Raw genomic sequence first — 22,845 nt, 5'->3', positions numbered from 1 at the left:
ATGACAGCAGTAGCAGCAATGACATCAAAGGACTGTTAAAAAGTCAAGTTCATTATGTGCACAAATAAAGGCACTAAATGGCACGAAGAACACATCACCACTTACAAACGGAGGCAAGATGGATACTCAGGCTGGGAACAGTGTCTCCCCTTGGGCTTAATGAGGAATTAGAACTTGTCTCATTTAAACTCCTCTTGTAATACATGTGCAAATATAGTTATGTATATTATGTCTTATCACCTTTTTTGGACATATTTTCAGACTATATGTTTTTTAACATGTTCTACCCCTTACATGAGTGTATTGTATATTGTCCTTGTGTTTAATATGTCACTAAGCTTAAAGGCAACATGTCAAATACTCTGTATCAATAATGTGAGCATCCCATTATTGTTTTGTACACATCATTTCTTGCATTTTCTCTATTTCTAGAGATACATGAGCATAAATCTAACAGTGCTGCCTGGTGAAGAACGCCAAGTGTAAAAATGCATTGCTGATCCAAGCCCTTTCTGTGTTCTTCATGCAATTTAGTGTCTGTATTCGTGCACATAATGAGCATATTAAATTCTCTTATTGTTTTCACTTTTTTCCACTGTTTCCCCATGGAAAACTTATATTCAGTCACATGATCTATCTGTCAGTGTGACTTCATCTTCGTCTTAATCTTTTTACTGGCCAAAGCAAAAGTTATCAAATCATTGGAATAGTGAATTTTGCAACACAATTGCCTTTTTTTGTCTACAGGCAACAATTTAAGTGAAAGCTTCAGTTTTGTCCTGCAGAGGGAAGTCACACGGATGCACAGAAGATTTTTAATGCACATAATTTGTATGAGAAGAAGAAGACAAGGAAGACACTGAGGAAAACATAAAAGTTGTTTTCAGGATGTGGGTTGCTGAGTTTGGTGTTTTACTCACGGCTGGTCACCTCTCCATAAGGGAGTGGTAGTAGAGGGGAGTGCAGAGGATGCTGAGTGTATCTGAGGATGGGGTTCCTCCTGTACATCTGCTCCACTATGTCTGGGTTCACGCTGTTCTCCTGCAAGGACACATTTTCTTTTAAAAATTTTAAAATCTTGTGTTCACTTGCTATGTGTGTGTGTGTGTTTGTGTGTGTGCTTTACCTTGATGTCTCTAATGAGCTGCAGAGTTGGAGTTTCAATGGGGGTCTTGCTGTCAATGACTCCCTGTATGGCGGCTGTCCACCTCATGGCCTCATTCAGCATCTTGGTATAGAGGCGGTAGGAATGCTTCCTTCCGTACACTATGATGTTCCAGTAGCCTGTAAAATCAGGACTCGATCAGCATTATTAAAATTAAATAAAAAATATTTCAACTGAGGGAATAATTAAGTTCGACAGTACAATAATTCTCTGGTTACTAGTACATTTCTCATGTCTATAATTGTAAAACGAGAATCCTCTCACTACATCTAATCCCTAATTAAACCTGCCCTTTCTGCCTTTTCCCGCCCCTTCTCTTCTCTCACCTGTCTCTCTGTGTACGCGTTCATCCGGCTGAATGATGGAACAGAGGGAGTTAAGGACCAGAGTTCCCATCTTGGAGGAGTTACGCTCTGAGCTCTTGTAGTAATCCAGGGAGTTGTGGGTCAAAACAAACCAGCGCTTCTTCAGCTTCAGGGAGGTGCTCTTAGTATTCGTCTTCATCTCCTTTTGCAGCCAGCCTGAAAGATGATGAGACGGGAAGAGAGATGGAGGGAAAGAGGCGGAAAGAAAAGGAAGAAATATTAGAGGAATATATATTGCCTCGTATTTTCAAATTGAGATATCGTTGTTTCACTGTTCCATGTCTAAATGACTGATAACACATTATATTTTACCAAAATGTTACTGAAATCTGTTACAAGATAAGATCTTACTTGCAAACATAACGGAGACAACAAAATTATAAAATGGTTTCTGAAAAAAATCATATTTTGTACATACGTTTAACCTCATATTTCCTATTTTGTCACAAATATTTTCAATGTTAAGCTTTATATCCTGTAAACCCAATTTAATTTGACACATTTTAAATACCAATTAAAACCATTTAAAAGTAAGCCTATATTACGTGACTTACAACGTTCCAAGAATTTATAAAAAGTGATGAAATGAAGTTCTCACCTCTGACAAGGAACTCCTGCCCATCGATCCTGGCGTCCCCTTTGGGTTTCTGCAAAAGACTGATCCAGTGATGCATCTCCTCCGGTGTGTCACTGTTGCAGTGGATCACACGGTTGGCCGTAATGATGACAAAAGAGTTTGGCCTGCAAAGGTCAAGTGAGAGACTTTTAAATGAAATGATCCACCTCCAGATACTCAAGAGATTCTTTAGGTTGTGTAAATAAAATGTATAGAAATGTTCCGTTCTGTGTCATTTGTTCAAATTTATTAAGAAATACTTTGCAAATTGATTGATTATAGGGATGAAAACTGTAGCTGCATTGAATGATGGTCTATTGATGCTATTTTCAGTGGACAAATTGCCTCTGCAATATATATTTTTTTCATACATGCTTAAAAAAACAGTAGAATTGCTTCGTTCTGCTGTCAAATTCAGGGGATTTCAAAAATATCCAATCAAACAACAGAAATGGTGCCACAGATGCAAAGGGGACTCAACAACTGCGAGGAAAAGGTGACTTGAGCACACAAACCTACTAAGGACTCAAATCTTACGTAATACATTTTACATAATTTATATATTTATATTAAAACCATTTTAAATGGTTTTAATTTGTGTACTCTTCTTTATTTGTATTTATTGATGTTTTGTTACACTGCTGCACAACCAATTGCTCCTTGGGGACAAATAAGATAACTGATTGACTGATTGACGTGAATCAGGGTTTGTGTCTTTTTTATGGTTGATCCAACTTACCGATCAGGGTTGTCAGAGGCACAAACAGAGTCAATCAGCCCCACGTCAAGAGTTCCCTGAAGATGGAAAGGAGAAGGAGAAGCGAACAATTTAAAACAGAAATGACTGTAATGTTGCATTTTTGCTTCTATGGTGACATATCAGTGATTATTAGGAGATCTAACGTTTAACTTTTTGCATGGTTATGTATATTGTTTCTAATAAACTGTACATTGTGTATAGTAAAAGCCAGAAAATATGCTTTCTTACATGCATATTGTGTTAGATCTAGAATTTAAATTAATGGAAAAGGACAGAAGAATAACTTTAACACATAGAAAGTTACTGGTATCATGTTTTTAGAAACTAACCACAGCGTTCTTTGGGTTGGCCTGTTCATGGGACATCTCCAGCAGCTGCTCAGGAGTACACACTCGCACTTTACTGAGCACATTAAACCACCCGCTAAACAGAGACAGAGGTGTCATCAATAATAAGAATATCTTTCTACTTGGATACAAATATTAACAAGTTGCTGTTTTCTACGTTAAACTTGAGGCTCCTTCACACCTTGCATCCTCTGGCGACTCAGCGAACACCTGATAGGTCCTCTCGTCTGTCACGATGTTCAGAGCATTCTCCTTTTCATGATTATCCACTATCTCCCTGTACATACACAAATATGTCTGAGAAATGTTGTCTAGAAAACAGAGAAACTGTGAATAAGCGATTGTGTGTGTGTGTTTTCTAGTGCTGGAGCATCTTGGAATCTTACTTGGCGGCCCGGATGTCGATAGTTCCCTTCAGCTTCTCCTCACTATCATTATCGTAGTACATCAGCTTGCTGTCCCTCAGCACGAACCAGCGCATCTTCCAGTTTCTGAAGTAGAAAGAGACATCATGAGAATAAAGGCCAAGATAATCCACTGTCTACAATATGAGGGGGATTTCTAAATGATATAGGCTCTTATATTGTTATATTTAATTCTCATAAGCATTCAAAATAGCTTATTTGTGTCTGATATATTGTCCAGTGCACAGATATAACCATGGGTGGTAGTAACCAGTCACATGATCCCTGTTGGTGTCATTGACAAGCTTTTTTTCTGTACTTTTTTTTAAAGGGAAACTCCACAGATTTTACAAATCAGAGTCTGTTTATAGGTCTTGCGGAGCACTACTGAATATGTGAAAAGTTGTATGAAGCTTCCAGAGGTAGTCTAATAAATTTCCTCATGTGTAACTTGAGGCAGCATCAGTTGGGGTTCAGAAGTACAAGTTTAAAAATCTGGAGGTGTGAGATCAGAAAGAAGTGAGGTTTACCAGACCTCTATAGCCAGCTCCTAATCTCTGATTGAAGGTAGCGGCTCAAGGCTTCATTAGCCCCAAGCACAACACATCCCAATCAGTAAAGTTGCGTGAATCAAGACAAGTTGCACTGTGGGTAATGTAGGCACCAGGTTTTGACAAGGAAGAAGAATGCATGGAATAAAAGACGATATCTCTGGTTCTTTTTTTTAGAATTTTTTTTTAGAACTGTCCATTGTGAGTCCGACAACACTAAATCAGAGGAGTTCTCTTTTAATACCTTTCTGAATAAAGAGTAATCTGGCTTTTTATGCACTTTGTTTTATAATTTCTGTAAACCTGAAACAGATTAGCTTGTACTTGAAAGTCAAATATCAGTAATATCACAGTACATCAGCTTGAGCAGGAGATTGTAGATTTCCGGCTCTGCAGAAGGTTCAAAGCATCAAGTTAGACAAATGGCCAAAATACTTCTACAGCACACACAACCTTGTTTAACAACTCTCAGAGAAAATGAACATGTTCATGCACACAAATCAAACCTGTGCCCTTCAAGCTGCATGCAACTACTAGTCAAACTGTTAATGCTATGTATCACATTATTGTTGTCTAAACTGTCTAAAGGGTTTAGAAAAGCAGCAGTGCTTTTAGTTAGATAACTGCGGGTTTTGCACTCTATCCAATGACTTTTTAAAGGATTTTGAAGGTTTTTAGGATTTTATGGCTCTGTGGACAACTTCATAATCTTTCAATGAACATTTCCTAAATTGGTTTTGGAGATTTTCATTTAATACGCATGCAGGCTACACTCAGTGATAACTACAACAACCTGCGTGAGAGAGTCGAGAGTCCTCCTCCTTTCTTATAGAGCCAGCCAGACTTGAGAGACTCTTGTTTGGACCGGAACCACATGAAGGTTTCGTCTTTTAGCACACACCAACGCCTCCTCCATGGGATCATCAGACCAGCTGAAGGAGCAGAGGATAAATTTACATTCATGAATAGACATTACATGTAAAATTAAAAAGCTGGAGATGGTTTAACTTCAGGATGAGACAGCCATGATGGTACAGTTATACAAAATGAAGTTTTTTCCCCATGTTAAAACCAAAAAGTGTTGACACTAAGACGACATCTAAACTCACCCTTCATGTAGAGGTAACCATGGAAATATGGCGGTCCATTTCCATTAAGCAGAGTCACTCTGCCATTCGTCACCTCTTCATCAGTGTCCATCATACCATCATGTTCATCATCACTGTCTGCATACTGAAACAGCAGACAAAAACATAAATCAATTACTTTTTTATATAAAAACAAATGAACACGGCAGTTAAATCATATAAATGAACATTAAAGTATATTACACAGTCAGTTTATCACAGTGCTGAGAAAATGTTCACTGTAAAGCTGCGCATACATGTCTGCGTGCACGCGTGTGAGGATGCGTGTAAGTGTGTGTCCTCACAGAGTCAGAGCTGCCTCTGTAGGACTCGATGCTGGCGTTGGTGCAGGTGGACTTCCTCGGGTGCTCCTCATCTGCCACGGCAGTGCTCCCGCGGTTGCTCCCGGATACGGAGCTGTCATCTCCAGCGTTGACCGACCCCTCCTCCTCCTCCTGGTCGTAATCTGACTCGGTGTCTGCTGGCATGCTGTAGATCGGCTCCTCTCCATCCACCAGGCTCTCCACCATGCTCACCTTTCTCTCCGGCTCCACCTTGGCTCCATCTTTCTTCTCCCCCTCCATCCCCTCTCCTGGGGGAGGTGGAGGTGGTAGAAGAGGAGGAGGTGGAGGGACAGCAGAGCCATCTCCAGGTGGAGGGAGAGGAGGAGGAGGAGGAGGAGGAGGCATGCCTGCGACAGGCACGCCATCTGCGGGCAAGGGAGGTGGAGGAGGTGGTGCAGGAGGCACTGTTCCCTCTGCAAAAGCAGGTGGGGGAGGCGGGAGCTGAGCAAATATTTCCTGGTCCATAGGCTGGTCCGTCTCAGCAGGAGGGGGGAAGTCAGGGAGAGGGATGCACTCCTCTTCAGCATGGAAGCCCTCGTCTACCTCTTCCTCTTTGGATGCACTTGTGCTGGCACTTGCAGCTTTCGGGGGTTTCACCTCTGCAGCAGCCTTAGCCCCGACCGCTCCCAGTGAAGGATCCACGCCTCCGAAGTTCAGGAGGTCGATGAGCTCTGTGGCCTTGCGGGACGCTTCCTTCTTCATCCGCTTGAGCTCAGCGTCCCTGCGAAGCTGGAGCTCCTGTTTGGAAGACTCACACAGCTGCGACACCTCGTCCTCTCTCTTCTTCTGCAAGCGCTCTATCTCTCGCTCCAACTGTAGGATCTCCTCCATCTGGCGAGCCTCTTCCTAGAGGGGCAGAGAAAGGACATATTCAGCAACAAATACTGCTGAAACATTCGTTCTATATTTGCTATTTTGTCCCTGGAGAGTCTGTGGAAACAAAGAAAATTTATGTGTGAGCAGATACATCTTCATACTGATTACTTTGTGCAGCACTTGCCTCCGAGGATTTCTCTTTTTGCTCAGCTTTTTCTTTTTCATTCACTTCTTCCTGCTCCCCTTCTCCTGCCATTTTCTTCTCTTCCTCCTCCTTCTTCTTCTGCTCTTCCTCCCTCGTCTTCCTCCTCTCCTCTTTGAGTTTCCGAGCTCTGGTGCGCGCCACCTGACCACGCCTGTGTTTCTGCAGCACTAGCGCTGCTTTGCATTGCTTCTGGTACCGTTTGCGTTGGCTGTGTCCCCGTAAGTGTCTCTGGATGGTGATGACACTGGCACGTACGCGCTTAAAGTGCTTCCTGTGGACAAAACCGGAACAGGAATGAAAAAAATTGTGGGTTTCACTGAGGTAGGACCTTCTGTTGAATTCCTACAATTTCAAGGGTTTTACCTTGCAGAGAAAGTGAGCAAGTGAGCTCGGATTATCATGGCAGCTTGGCGTCGGATTTCATCCCTGTCCTTCTCTAAACGCTGCTCCAGAGACTCTTTCATAAACACCTACAGAACAAAGGTGAAGGATTAGCAGAAAAACGTCATTATACTGTACAGATGACCCCTCAAGATTTTGATTGTGAATCTTTACTGGCAGGTGTAGGTAATGACCAAAATTATTTTAGAGTCTGCTAAATCTTACCTTGGTTTTGCCTAACTGCCATTCTTTCTTGGTTTTGTCATATTTGGTTAGAAGATCTGTACTCCTCTTCTTATCATCCCCTGCTGTGGTCACTTTCGCTTTGTGGATGATCTTGTACCTGGCAGGTAGGAAACAGAGGAGACAGAGTGCGAGAGACAACAAAAGACAGATCTCAGAAATAGTTCAACCAAGGAAAAACAACATTCAATATCTCACAAGGAGATCAATTTAAAGACACTTGCACAAAAACACACAAACAACAGAGATACAAACCGCAAGAAGAAGTCTTTAAAAGTTCTGCGGACAGGGAACCCTGCACGACGGATCTTGACAGTCTCCAACATCCCAGAATACCTCAGCTGGTTCAGGACAACCTCCGGGTCAAATTTATTTGGATTCTACGAATAAAATAAGGGAAGTTGGCTTGAGATTAAACTGATACCTTATCGGATACAAGCAATCATGTTCTAAGAGAGTATTAATGTGAGAACTGATGGAGGTGTGAGACAGAAACAGGCTGACCTTTTCCATGTTGGGCTTAATGCAGCGGATGAAGAAAGGGTTGGATACACTCAGAGTGGCCATGAGAGCATGGAGGGAGTCCTGAAGAGACAGAGAAAGAAAATAGAAATTGCAATCCTTTTTCTTTCATATAGCAGTGAACAAAATTAATTTTTACTTCACTCGTTACAGGTAAGAAAGACAAGCACTTGTAAAGTAGTCTGTTAGAAATGTTCATCTTTAGCTAGTCAATGAATTGATTAGTTGATCCACAGAAAATTAATCACCAACATATTTGATAATTGAGTAATCATTTAAGTCATTAATTAAGGTAAAATGCAAATATTCACTCATTCCAGTCTCTCAAAATGTGCAAAATTCCTGCTTTTGTCTGTTTTACATCATACTGTCAATTTAATGTCATTGGGCTTTGGACTGTCATTCAAACAAAAAAAGTTAATTTGAAGAAAATGAAGTCATTTTTCACTAATTTCAGACCTTTTTAAAACTGGACAATCTACTAATTGTCAAAATAACTGACAGAATAATTGACAATGAAAGTAATCATTTGTTGCAGCACTTTTTATACATCACTATTCTTTCATTCCGTGGGGCTCTGATCTCTTGTTATGAGATGCTTGTTATGTTGGTTATCTAATAATTTTTATTTACTTTCCCTATTAAAATATCAGCGCATATGTGTGTAAACTGTATGCATCACTCACCCTGAACTGGGAGCTCACTGTAGGTTTGCGTCTGGCTGTTCCCATCTTCTCCTCGTTGTTCCTGCTGCCAACCTTCTCAAACAAGTCATAGATGAAGTCCAGTCTGGGAGGCAACAGAGACATAGTGGATTACAAACCTACATTTAAGTGATGTCACTGGAGGAAACAGGCGATGATCAAGACAACAAACTCAGAAACGAGAACATAAATCACCCATATTTTCAGCAACATAACGTCACAATCTCAAACAACTCACATAATGTTGCTGTAAGGTTAAAATCTTTGATCTTCCATTATCTTGACATGTTATGCTCTCTTTTCAAAGCCCATCAGACAACGTAAAAGACATTTTCATAAAGCAAAGTTGTTTTTCACGCCATGAAAAGTTAATATTTTGGATATACACGACTTTCACCTGACAAAATGAACATGTGATACTAGCAATTGTTTTATTTACTATAAATCTGTTGGCATCAATGATTCATACGTCAGCACACAAAAAATAAGTAAACTGAGTTCAAATAGATTTACCCTCCAAAGCTGTTTTGTCTTTGAATGATATATAACTGCAGGATTAACTACAACTCCAGTTCATTATTAACTCAGCCAATTCATCATAATTACCAGGTTTCTGAGGAAATGTCCTACCTGCTGTCTTTGAGCATGTTTAGGATATCATCTCTGAAAGTGTCTCTGTTCTTCTCCAGGATCCCTCTGACATCATACAGGACCTGACAGAGACAGACAAGCTCGACATAAAACTCCCCTGAAACAGTCTACCATATACAGCATGTTGCTATAAAGAGGCTCAGTTATACACAACTCACCTCTCCAGCATAATGTTTGATACCAAACTGATGGTCAGCAAGTCTGGGCTTGACATAGTAAGGATTTGTCTGCAGCAAACGGGAAAAGAAAAACAGAAAATAAAATATCATGTGACGTTTAACAGTCAAAGAGCAGCTGAACACTTTCTGAATAATGTATGAGGTGCACCAACAAATGTGTAAATAACTCACCGAGTGTCTGCTGTGCAGCTTCTCCAGCAGAGTAAAGTCCGTTCCTTTGGGGAATCGACTTTCCTCATTCACCAGTGCCAACAAGCCCAGTTTCTAAGAGAGAGAGAGAGAGAGAAAAAAAAACACATCATGTTATTGCATCAACTTTATGAAATCAGCATCACTTTCAAAGACATCAGTCCGATGTTATTAGATCAGTTTCCAGAAAGCATCCGAGGCAGGCATCCAACGCAGCTTTTAACTGGCAGGGAAGTGACCTTTATTTTCACCCACCTCTACCCAGCTCAGAGTGAGAAAAGTCCATTCATTACAGTTATAATCACAAAGTGATTATAATCACAAAGTGATGATAACTGTTTGTTTTTGCCATTAGCAAATTCTGGGCCAACAGTTCAACTTCCTGGCCAGATGCCCAGACGATATAAAGTTGGCAGACTTGGATTAACTCTCTTTATTGCAACTCTAAGTACTGTACATTATATGAGTTATGATACATCAGTTTCTTACCTTCTCTATGAGGTCAAGACACTCTGCGTTGTCCATCCAGTCTATAGCGTCCCACTGGACACCTTCCCTGTAGAACATAAACCCAGACTATTATGCAACTGGTGTATTTCTCTTCGCTCATACTATTGCACAAAGATCCTCTGACACACACAACCTGAATATCTCCAAAAAAGATTGCAGGAAAATGAAAACAAGTTCCATTTCAAACAGATTTTTGACAGTGTATAATGTGTATAATGTAGTGGGTAATAACGTGTGTGTTACAGTCCAGAACATCAAGTCAGTAATGGACCAGGCTTAATGTATCTTCAAATTAATTTTCATTCAACATTTCTCTGACTCCTGTGGAGAATATTGGGTTTCACATGAAAATTGGATTTAATTCAACATTATACACTACACTTTGTTGTAAATTAATTCTTTGAATGCATTTACAGAACTATATTGTGTATAAAATATTGTTTGGACCTAATGTTTTTATTTGTTCACTTAAAGCTGTATTTTATATATTTTATATTGTTATATTTAAGTCAGTAATCTACTGTAAATAACTAATTATGTTGTCCTGTCTAAGTCATTTCTTTTACAGGTTTCTGTAGACACAGTCATGTAAAAGTGCACCTGTTGTACTCCAGCTGCTCCAGAGAGAAGATATGCTTGTTGAAGTACTCTTGGAGTTTCTCGTTGGCGTAGTTGATGTTAAACTGCTCAAACCGATTCACCTGGAGGTAGAGAGACATACATCTTATATACAGATCAGTATCTGGTCTGTGTGTCTTCCAGCAAAACAGCTCAAAGTTCACCTCACCTCGAAGTTCTCGAAGCCAAAGATGTCGAGGATGCCGATGGATTTGAAGTTTTCCTTCCCTTTGACCTTCTGATTGATCTTGAGGATGATCCAGGAGAAACACTGGGAATATAACGCCATGGCAACAGAGTCTCGGGAGTCCACAGCCTGTGACAATGAGAGGGAAACCCACAGGACGATTAGGATGAGTGTGTCAAGAAGAGGCAGAGATCGATCAGAGATTGTGTGTTAATGTGTGTATATATACACTGTATGCGTGAATACTGACCTGCTCTATAGTGAGTGGGGAGCAGATTTCCTCTCCTCTAAGTATAATAGAGCGCTGAGTCAGCACCTCAGACAGCTGGAAGACATCCAGACCCAGCAGCTCACTGGCATTGGTGACCACTGGAAAGATGACAGAGATGGTTCACACACCAGCAATGCATCTATTTAAGTTTTACTTTCTACAACTATCCATGAGCTGCTCCCTCACCTTGCTTGGTGGTGATCTGGGCTCCTCCTGCGGTCATGAACTCAATGTTACCGAGCTGTAACACGGCCGACAGCAGCTTAAACATGTCTCTGATCTCCTCCTCTGTAAACTCTAACACCTTCAGCGCCTCCTACACAAAGTAAAGCAAAGGAAAAAAGATTAGGTGCTGCAAACAGCATAAAAACTTTTATGAATTATGTGCTGACAAAGGTTAGGTCTTAACCTCAATATCTCAAGACTGAAGGGATTAAGGAAATATGGCTGAGTGCAGCAACTCACAGACGTTTTTATTGGAATTTCTATACATTTTTCTAGCAGCTATTTAGGCACAAACTATTACTGAAAACCCAACAACATCATTCCTATCAGTCACATCTTTTTATAACCCTGAATATATCCCCTTAAAATATGGAATCAAGTCTCTCTTATAGTTTTATAGTTATGGTTAAAAAAAAAAATACATAAAAAGTAACTTTACACTCCCTGAAAGTTGACCTCCAGTAGTTTAATTTCTCACCTTGCTGCAGTGATGTACAGGTGGACTCCAGGACCCTCCTGTGACATCACTGTTGGGTGTGGTTAAAGGTGCAACAAAGCACACTTCTGACCACACCCATCACTACATTTCATGGGGATCTGTTCATATGTCTTTAGTCTTTAGGACGCTGACGAACAGGGTAACAAGGAGGGAAATATCCTTCCTTAAGAGGTAAAAACATACCGTACAGAATGTATGGAAATGTGTTTTTTAAGACCTTAATAAAGGTGCTCTGGGAAATGTTTGAAAAACTCCTACTCTACTTGAAGAATATTCTTCATGGTCGAAAAGCAAACAGGGGAAATACAATCTCACTGACCATAACACTGTTAAACAGCTCTTTGTCATTCAGACTCTTGTCCTTTAGACATCCTGATTGGCTGAGGTAGTGGAAAGATTCAGGAGGGTCCTCCAGAAAGTAGAGGCCTGATCGAGAAAATACATGATGTCAGTATGGTGTATAGTGTAACTTAACATGGGAAAATGTAAAATTTCTAAAGGACACTGTTGATATTTGAAAATAAACCCTGCTTTTCCTCACTTTTTTGCTCTTTGTTAGCTCCCGCTAGCAGTGCGTAGAAGATGTGGTAGTTACGTTCTCCGGGGTTTTGTCGTACAACTCGGTTCTGCAGCAAAATCAATACAGCCAAAGCCATTATTAGCATTTCATTATGATTCTCAAAGCAAAACAGACAAATCACTATCCATAAATTTAAACATGACATGAACAAGCTGCAGCCCCAGATATGTTTACCTTTTCCAGTAAATCTGAAAGGTAGAGAGTCAAGGAAACAATCAAACTGAGTCAGCTCGTTACTGATCACTGTCACGAATATATTTCTATAGCACATACTATAAATTTATTTTGTATTTTAAAAAAAAAAGGATACAGTCAACAATGCAGCCTCCCTGTATGTTGCCACCCTCAGAGAAGTGAAGCTGGATGAACTTCCCAAAGCGACTGGAGTTATTGTTGTAAACAGTCTTCGCATTACCAAACGCTTCCATAATCGGACTACAGAGAGAGAGAAAAAACCCGCCGTTAGTGAATGCAACATAGATTATAGTATATCCATCATGTGCTGCACAGGCCAACAAATACTTTCCCTCAAAAGCAATAAAACCTACTGACCTTTATTGATCCAGAGAAACTTGAAAAGTGTGCTCTTTTTTTTAGCAGCGCCCTGTTACTCCACTATTAACATGTCCATAACTGCTCGATACAAACACTGGTCAGCTCTGCAACAGTATCTAGATTTCAGTATCATTTAAGACACAAAAATCAGGACTTGAGAGTTGACTTGGACTTGACTGCTATGAGACTTACTTGAGACTTTACTCCCAAAAAGATTTGATTTGACCTAAGATTTGAAATCAAATAACTTCAAGCCTCATGTTTTGACCAACAATAAAGAATTAATATGACAGTGACAGACAGGGCCACCCAAAATCTAGCCAGGGATCATGGTTGCATGTTGTTCCCTGTCTCTTTCTCCTCATTTCCTGTCACCACACATCACTGTCTAATAAAGCATTTAAGCAGAAAAATAAGGCTGCACATCCTATACATTTAATTAATATGTCTATGCATTTAAGGAACCTGGTCTCAGTAATTTGAAAATGTTTAAATGCTATGACATTTTAATGGTCTACATTCAGATACCTGAAAGACATTGCTCATGAAGACCAGTGACTTACCATTACACTTGAGACTGTACTTGGATTTGTACAAAAAGACCAAAAAAACACCTCTGGCAGTAATGATAAAAGGAACAAGAAAGGGTTTCTTTGCTGTTACTGATAAGACTTTACTGTTAGTCGCCCTATTTAGCATTTATAAGCAGTATCTGTGTTTCCAACACATTATGATGTAGTTATAAGCAGATATAAGGACATTTCAGTGTTTATTAATGTTATTACAACTGTGTTTTACCATATTCTGATTTATTATCTGTTTATAGACCAGCCTCCATTTATGGATGCCCACAAGAGGAGTTATGGTTGTCGACAAATATACATTAATAAACACTTATGTATGATTATAATTAAATTATAGTGCATTATAAACTATTTATTAAGTTCGTACCTGCTCTGTACGATGGCCTGCTCCACAAGTGTGGTTTTCTCCGATTGAGGAGTTCCGGCTGAGTTCTGGCTCATCACCGACAGGAACTGCAGCAACAGTTTAGTGCTCTCTGTCTTCCCTGCCCCCGACTCACCACTGGAGTGAACACACACACACAATCACACACAAACACAATCAAGTTTAATTAAATACATCGTGACCTTCTCTGACATTCCCATATCTCAAACTGGTCTGGTTGTTTAATTGATATTGAAGTTTGATAGCTTCAGAGATATTGCATTAGCTCCCAGTCTATCTCAATCAGGATACCATGGAGATAAGGCCTGAGTGCAATTGAAAGCATGATGAGACGTGTGCAAGATCAAGTCAGTTTGCCAAGTCGACCTGGAGTAGTTAACCCAGTGTGTGACTGGGTGTAGTTCATAAATATTCACTACCAAGGGAGACACAAAATGATTTCATCCTCTAATTCTTCTTCAGCTTACAAAAAATATAATTTCGTTCGACTCTTTGGACTCAATATACGCTCAGTCTCTCTCCCTAATCAGCCTCAGAAATCAATATGTCTGAAAGCTGTCACTCTCTGCTTGCTTATGTATAGACTCCAAGTACAAACCCGTCCAAATGAAAGATTGTTAATACATTCGAGTGCTCTGATATTCATGATGTGAGTAAGAGATTTTTTTATTTACTCTGGCTACTATTTGTCAAATATCCCTGAAATTTCTTGTGGATATGTTGGTAGGTAGACTGCCTGTAACTGGTTTCAGTTGGTTTCTTTTGAACATGCTGTTGCTAGTAGCAATCCCTACTGGCACTGCTCTACAGCAGTTACTACTTAACTGACATTGGGCCTCATGCAAGAGTATTTTACCTTTTTTTATCCTAAAACTTTCTTACTTTTTTCTCTGAGGTTTGATTGTACAAGTGTTCCAAGTCCGATTTAACAAACTCTCTTAACAGCCTGAACCTGTCGTAAATTGCTTGTTTCACCCTGATGAATTTCACCTGTTCATGAGTAAGTGCGCGTTCATGAAGTGTTATAATTAGCATTATCCACGACCTTGAAATTGCCATATACAATTCACAGAAAAGTACCCAAAAAGTCAAAACACTGCATGGCTTCAAGTCCAACTTTCAATCAATCAGTAGAAAAAAATCATAAATTTAGGAGCGTCAGTAGTCTGACACCCCAAACTATTAGAAAATATGAATCCAGTTGCCAAATGACGCGGCAGAAATAAACAGAGAATGCTTTATCATGAAGTCAGATGCTAAAAACATCTTTCTAAAGCAAAGCGCTCCGTGATGGGAGGCGGTAAAGGGATGTGACAGTCACAGAGATGTTTGAGAACATTATAGTCTACAGGTGATGTTACTGTCAGCTGCTACACAAGATTATACTGGACAGATACTGCACAGAGACACAGAGGCACAGAGGCAGCTGTCGTAGTGAGAGAAATTTCATAAAAACTACTGAAATGCAGAAGCTGCTGTGCCAAAATATGCCAATAAAATCTAAAAAAAACTTTCAGTAAATTGGCAGCAATGATGATGATAATATAATAAACAGAATGTTAATTTTGCCTTAAGTTTGTTTTAGTTAAATTTAATTTTTGTTATATTTAAACTCCAAATGAATTCAAATTAAGACATTATCATTCTAAGTCAAACAAGTCTTTTCCCATGTGAAGAAAGGCAGAGATCTATTGATTCAGACATGTACGACAGGTTTGGACCATTTGTAAATTTCAATCGTACCTAAAATAAAATTCTGTGTACAAGAAAATTGATGAATGCCACAAACGTTCTTAAATTGCTCCTACGTGCATCTTAAGAACGAATCTGTTCGTACAAGTGGTTCTTGCATGAGGCCCGTCATTACATACACCGTTTTGTCTGATCTGTGTCCAGGCAAATATTGACCCAACTCCCAGGCGAAAACTCACCTGATGAGGACACACTGGCTGTCGTGGCGTTTCCAGATGCAGCGGTAGCATTCATTGGCAATGGCAAAGATGTGCGGTGGGAGCTCCCCGAGGTGGTGCTTGGAGTACAGGTCCACCCTCTCTGGGTCATACATACCTGAGATCTGCTTGTAGGGGTTGACAGCTGCCAAGATGCTGCCGATATTAGTCTGAAAACAGCCAGATTCAGTCTTTGTCATTTTTCAGCTGTGGGTTTTTTTCTACTTTCCATTATTCCACTTCTCTTTCTTTCAAATACTGACATGGTCATACAGTCACTTACACACATAAATGCACTGACACACATATGCAAGCTTACATAAACTACGCCAACAACAAGCACTCATTCACACACAGAGACACAAACATAGCATATATGTCAAATATTAAAGCAGCCTTGCGTTGATATTAATCTGGATTGGAGGATAAGGGAGCACAGCAGGGCGGAGACATGACATGATGAGTGACAAATCACCAGATTTTTATTAGAAAGCTGAGGTCAAGTCAGTGATATGATGGAGGAGGGAGGTTGGATTTCCCTTTGAATTATTTGTGCTGTGGCAGTCACCTTGTTATTCCAGCTTCTGAACTAAAAACGGAAAAAGCTTCAGGTCAGCATGACTTCCATCGTTTTATATTACCCTCTCTGTGCATTTTGTGTTCTGCATGCACATAAAACTGTGCGGGAGGACACAAATACACATCAGTGCATGAACACACACAAACACAGTGACACAGAAAACTGACCCACAGAGGATAAATTCTTATGATCAGCTTAAGGGAAATCCATGTATGCACAATATTTCATCATCTAGATTAGGTCACACCCAGGAAGTCTGTTATTTGTCTGTGTTGTTTGGTAATATTTCAGGTTTCCAGATATGCAGAATGTCTCACTTTTAACTCACTGTTTACATGATCAAAGTTGACTTGTTTGATATCTGGTTGCATTGCAGCAATTCATATCACTTGTGATTATGATTCATGCGTGGGATATGAGAACAGCTGAGCATTTTGATGATGCAGTACATCAGATTTATACACAGTAAGTGTATGCATGGCTTTGTTTCTGTTTTTAGTCATACGGGCGGCATTTCTCTATGGATGGTAGTGTTAGTCTGCAACGTAAATGGTCAGCAGCAACGGAAAGTATATATGATAAATGGGGTTAAACATCCAAAACCACTGAAATCTTGCAAAAGAAGAAAAAGAAAAGGGAAAAAATCATGCCAAGTTGTTTCAGTCATTTCTAGAAACAACAGTCATTGTATCAAACAAGAACCAATTAGACTTGATTCTACAAAATTCCTCAAACAAGTCAATTTGTGTTGGTCAACCACTGAAGTAATCATACTCCATTAACAGTTTGACTCGAAAAATTTAAATTTTAAGTATCCATAATGAGATGAAGTTTTATATGTTCGAAACATGGAGTTTAATCAGTTTGTTGGTTCAACAGTAGGTTTCATTTACTGAAATACTCTGACTTTATAAGACTCTGGCCCTTCCCTCTCTCTTTCTCCTCTCTCCATCTTTTCCATTTAGAGTAGATGGGTCTGATAGGATGATTTGTGTTTCCTACTAAAAGCCTCATGCATGTTAAGATTACAGGAAAAGGAGAAGGGGGGCACATCAAGATATAAACATTATGTACACTCAGGCTCAGACACATACATACACACCCTCACACATATAAACACATGTCTATCTGAATGTACTTACATAGATGTTATCCTTCTTGTAGCGCTGGTACAGGTTGTGCATGATGGCAGCCTCGTGCAGCTCGGCCAGTGACGACATGTCTTCCACCCCATCGATGCTGGTCTGGTGCATAGCGTACACCCGCTCCCTGGTAACCTCAGCCTGCTGCAAGTACAACGTCTGGGAGACGACAAAACACACATTATCTTCATTATTTGCTTTATAATGAAGTGTGATTTGCTTTTTTGATGTGCCCATTACTGCTGCAAAAATTTTTATCTACTTTTCCCATAATGACTTTCAACATCAGTCTTAAACTGCAGGTCAAATTATCAACACCAAAACCTGACTACCATATACGTTTTAGGTGCAAAAACTGAACAGTTTCTTCCACTTTTACGGCCTGCAATATACAGTGTAATTATTCCCAATTTGCACAGTGTACCAGTGCAGCATGTATTGATAGATACATGAAAGTACAAGAGAACAAGATGTGAAGTTAGGGAAGAACTGGGTACTTAAAAAAGTATTAAGGTATTTTTTAACGGGTACCTATACTAGTATGACTGTTTACATTATTAAGCGTTTTACCAAGATTTCTCCTATCAAACTCTGTTATGGACACCACATCACAGCAAAGTGGACACAGAATTGCAAATATTGGCTGCTGTTCAACAGCATTTAGGTGTTTTAGAATACATTCCTGTAATATATCATACATACTGAAACTGAGTGATGTGCTCTGTTGTGTTGCTTAACCCCAGTTTGTGCCTCTCATGTATTGACATACTGTGCATTTGGATTACAAGGGTAGCCATCAGTTTCTCTAATAGATAATTAACAGGAGATGTTCAAAAAACCCAGAAGGTCTTTGAAAGCACTTACCATTGTTCTGATATTTCCAGAATCCCCAAAGACTCTTCATAGCATCTGGATGAAAAAATATTCTGTCTGCTGAATGATAAAAGAGTTGCAACTTGGGAAACTGATGCATGGTAAAAAAAAAAAAATCTTTACCATGCAGCGGATAGAATATTTTTTCACCCAGATGGTTAGAAGAGTCTTTGAGGATTCTGAAAATACTGTCAGAACAGCAGTAAGTGTCTTTAAACGGCCGTCTGGGTCTTTCAAAAATAACCAGTTAATTATCTTTTAAAGAAACTGATGATTACCTCTGTGAATGTACGCTAATATGTGAGAAGCACAAATATTGCTCTGGCATTGCTCTAAACCTGCATTGCGTTGCATTGTTGTATTGTACTGGTGTTACTTCACATTGTATGTGCTAAAGGACAAAGGAAATTTCATCACAATACCTCCAATAGATTTCTGTAAAAACCTGAGTAAAATCCCAGGCAGTTGTCAAGCTGTGAATAATGTTCACTGATATATGAGATGTAATAAACATGTCAGAGTAAGCAAGAGATGCAAATGTGTTCACACAAGATGAAAAAAAAGATGCCAACATTGCAAGGTCTTTCCATTTTTAGCATGAACAGGCTAATTGTGATGCAACATAACGAAAATCCACATGATGAGAGTACAGAGCTTTTTGGTCCCCCCCAACCCATCCCCAGACCCTGATCTCATCTATGTCATCCATCGCCATGACAACTGGAGAGTGGGGGACAATTTGGGCGGGGAATCTGGCTGTGGGAGGGGAAGAAGAAGAAGAAGAAGTAAAAGAAAGAGAAAGAACAGAGCGTGGGCAGAAGCAGAGAAGAAGAGAGAGTGTAACCGATGTGATCTGCCAGGACCTGACAGGTGAACGCAGCACGGTGTGTGTATTCAGGTCAGGCACACACATGCTGCTACGATGATCCCTGTCTTTCTTTCTTGTATACAGTACACACACACCCTGACAGGAGATCATTTTCTTTCTATTTAAGCATAAAGGTCGTTCATTCATTCCAGCAAAATCAACTAGTCTAAGAATAGAAACCACGGCCTTTAAAATACTGCGCTGCTAATATGTCAGCTCAGTCTCACAGCCAGCCTCCATCCTGTGTGTGTTTGTATGTGTGTGTGTGTGTGTGTGTGTGTGTTGCTGTAACAGATGTGTTGGAGGTCTGTTGAGAGTGGCAGAGGGGTGCGCTGTAGGCGTTCAGACATCCTGTTCTTAAATAAATCTATTTCACTCCAGTAACGCTGTCTTCTGCTGCACAGAGCTGTTGCGTGCAGACGGCTCTCTCAGGACGAAAAAACTCACAGTTGTATCATCGTTCGCCAACAGTCTGCGAGTAAAATGTTGTTTGTGGGCTACAAATGGAAACCTGTGTGCCATATGCTGTAGTTTGTGCATTCTTCTTTCTCTCTCATGTCTCGCATTTGCAATGGTGGAAAGTAACTAAGTACATTTACCCATATTATTGTACTTTTCTACAATTTTTTGGTACTTTTTTTTTTACCTTGCGAGGCAGCTGGATTCAGTACATTTTGGTGTGAATACTTATGTACTTTTACTTCAGTAGAATTTTCATGCAGGACTTTTACTTGCAATAGAGTATTTTTACATTGCTGTATTGGTACTTTTACTTTAGTAAAGGATCTGAATACTTCTTCCACCGCTGTGCACTTGTAAATGTATGGGTCTTGTGCACTCTCTGTTGTTAACTGCAGATGAGGGACTGGCCAATTAATTCACTAACCTTTCCCCACTCACTCAGCTGTGATAAAATAACCCAATTACCCCTCTTCCTCCATTAGAGAGCATGATTTATGTAGGGTTCAGTAACTAAGAGCTCACCACCTTCACTATGACCCCGTCTACTTGACTCTTTCTCCTCACCTTTAAACCTGTGTTACTCAATCAAGGCACTGACATGTTGTTTTCCCAGCACAGTTATGAATATATACATGAGTATGTTAGAGCCAGGGTCACTATCATCAGCCAACTACCTTTCACCCAATTTCAATGCAATAAAATTGTAAGAAGAAAATTAGTTATAAGTTGCATTTTTTTTGTGTGTTTAACTGATATTTTTTCTTAATTTAAGTTTAATTCAAGCTATTATTAATAATAACTTTATTTCCAGCAAATTTTATGGTTCCAAAGTTCCTGTTTACTTTTATATTTTCTATTGTCTCATCAATCTTTATCATTCTCTACTAAAAGACTTTAAGAATCCATGTGGTTATACTCTAATGAGTATAACGAGCCTTCCTTCACTTGCTATACTTGTCCCAATATTAACAAAAACACCAGATTTCTTACCTTATTCTGCATTTCCTGCTGCTATAATCAATATTTTATATTAACAATGCAGTTCCCCTCAGCTTTATGGAACATTTTATCATCTTTCAGCCGATTGTTTTGGTTTTAATGCCAACAACTTTATCACCAATCTCACTGCACTGAGCATCATTTAAAGCTGATGCAGGCATTTGTTTTAAGCAAAAAAAACACTCTTAAAACTCGCTGTGTGCTACCTGCCCAGTACCAAACAGCAGAGGCAAAGTTAGAAACTAGTTGGTGAACATAGTGGAGCATTTAGCAGTTAAATAGCCAGATATTTCCATCTGTATCTGCTGGATGTGTAAATAAGCAACTGTTTACTCACAAAGTTGCCATAACAACTCAAAAGATGAAGATACAGTATGTCAGTGTTGTGTTTACAGCTTGTTTTCTGGCTAAAAAAAATCTGTTATTGCAGGTTTGCTTCACACCTTGTATTTCCTTAATTAATTCACCTTTCCTGCTACTCTCACATTTTAACGCCAAGCAGAGCAACTTTTACATGTGTGTACGTGTGTTTACGTGTGTATGGTTATGTATTTTTCAGTGTCTGATGTGCACAGGGGACATGCATGACCGAGTGATGAGATGTTAGTAATGGCTTAAACAGCTGTACACATGCAGAGGCCATTTCATACTGACTGTATTACAGCTGGACTGTTAAACACACTTGGAAAGACAGAAACTCTCTCTATATCCAAGTCAATTAGTTTTAGATTAAGCTTTTCTCTTCTCTCCCCCATTTTTTTTTCACTTTCTTCCTCCATTAAATCTCTCTCCAACTCACTCTCATGTCTGATTTTTCTCTTTCTGAATTCCAAATGCCCTCATGTCTCAAACATCACTTGTCGGTCTCTCTCATCTTTCTTCCCCTTTGTGTGTCACTCCTCTTTTATCCCTTCCCCCCCTCTGTCATTTGCCTCTCTCCTCTCTCTGTTCTCTCAATCTCATCCTCCCTCACATCATCCAGCTCTCCATTAATTTACCCCTCTTGCTACAGCCTGCCAGGCATTGCATTCCCCACTTTTCAACCTCTGTTTTTTTTCCCTCTTTCTCCATCTTCTACTCTCTTTTTTTGTGCTGGTGCCTGCATCCTCCACATTGTATCCGTGTGGGCTTTTTCTCTCCTAAAAGTCCCTCTGATCTATCATCCTGTCTATCTAATGTACATGGATCCCTGTGTGCTCACTCACACAGACACATTTAATGCCTAAATGGCTCTATCTGGGACCCCTGTCTGTAACTGAAGGCTTAAGGAGAGCCAACCAGAAAGCCAAGCGAGCCTTTGCAATCCAGGGTAAATTATAGAGGCACAGAAGATAAAGCTTCACACACAAAACACACTTCAGGTCATGTGAGTGTAAGAAGGACACTGAAAGATGACAGAAAGAAGATCTGGTTTTTGGTTTTCAAAATTCAGTGACCTCCATTTTTAGATTAACTTCATTTACTAAACTTGATTTAAAGCCTGGTCCCAGGCACCACCATAGTTTTTACATAGTATGTTGAAAATTGTACTTTTTTTTGAAGAAATTTACCAAAAAGTCTAGCTAATAACAGGATAACCGTGATGACATCAAAGCTCCTTGAAAGCAGCAGGAGACATTATACAACAGTATTTGTAGGCTGAGTAGTAGTCTGCATAACCAGTAAACAATTTGTGGAATGCTCCATCTATCTACAATGATGGACTCTCAGACAAAGCCCTGGATATTTTAACTATAAGATTAAAGACTGGGCTCGGCTACTATTCTGGGTTTTACAATTGCTTCTACAGCCAAAGCTGCTTTACGGTAAAATATACAAAAGCCTTAAACAGCAGATAAACCAGAGATGTTCAGGAAAAACCACTCAGGATAACCCATACTATGCAAATGATCCAGGAAAGGAAGATGCTATGAAGTAGGAAAGTGTGTCAGTAATAAAATGCAGCTGAAGTGGAAAGAAAAGAAAGAAAAAAGAAAAAAGGTTTTGGCA

The 22,845-nt window shown here is 39.7% G+C and overlaps 1 protein-coding gene across 1 annotated transcript in view; it reads right to left on the bottom strand.

The window, feature by feature from the left end:
- The window catches only part of myo10l1 (myosin X, like 1), a 58,507-nt gene that overhangs the window by 8,681 nt on the left and 26,981 nt on the right, over positions 1 to 22,845 (bottom strand). The window contains 32 exon segments of the mRNA XM_042389222.1: positions 921 to 1,041; positions 1,127 to 1,284; positions 1,492 to 1,686; positions 2,129 to 2,271; positions 2,886 to 2,941; positions 3,236 to 3,329; positions 3,435 to 3,530; positions 3,640 to 3,744; positions 5,002 to 5,140; positions 5,318 to 5,441; positions 5,641 to 6,646; positions 6,648 to 6,971; positions 7,064 to 7,170; positions 7,307 to 7,424; positions 7,580 to 7,704; positions 7,829 to 7,909; positions 8,533 to 8,635; positions 9,181 to 9,263; positions 9,360 to 9,428; positions 9,552 to 9,644; positions 10,059 to 10,125; positions 10,680 to 10,780; positions 10,867 to 11,013; positions 11,135 to 11,253; positions 11,342 to 11,471; positions 12,199 to 12,305; positions 12,421 to 12,505; positions 12,634 to 12,647; positions 12,770 to 12,894; positions 13,966 to 14,100; positions 15,915 to 16,102; positions 17,655 to 17,813. Coding sequence (XP_042245156.1) covers positions 921 to 1,041; positions 1,127 to 1,284; positions 1,492 to 1,686; positions 2,129 to 2,271; positions 2,886 to 2,941; positions 3,236 to 3,329; positions 3,435 to 3,530; positions 3,640 to 3,744; positions 5,002 to 5,140; positions 5,318 to 5,441; positions 5,641 to 6,646; positions 6,648 to 6,971; positions 7,064 to 7,170; positions 7,307 to 7,424; positions 7,580 to 7,704; positions 7,829 to 7,909; positions 8,533 to 8,635; positions 9,181 to 9,263; positions 9,360 to 9,428; positions 9,552 to 9,644; positions 10,059 to 10,125; positions 10,680 to 10,780; positions 10,867 to 11,013; positions 11,135 to 11,253; positions 11,342 to 11,471; positions 12,199 to 12,305; positions 12,421 to 12,505; positions 12,634 to 12,647; positions 12,770 to 12,894; positions 13,966 to 14,100; positions 15,915 to 16,102; positions 17,655 to 17,813 — 4,717 coding nt within the window.

The sequence above is a fragment of the Thunnus maccoyii genome, chromosome 16 (genome assembly GCF_910596095.1).
Source record: "Thunnus maccoyii chromosome 16, fThuMac1.1, whole genome shotgun sequence".
Lineage (NCBI taxonomy): Eukaryota > Metazoa > Chordata > Actinopteri > Scombriformes > Scombridae > Thunnus > Thunnus maccoyii.
The sequence above is the reverse complement of the archived record's forward strand: the minus strand, read 5'-3'. Positions and strand labels throughout refer to the sequence as shown.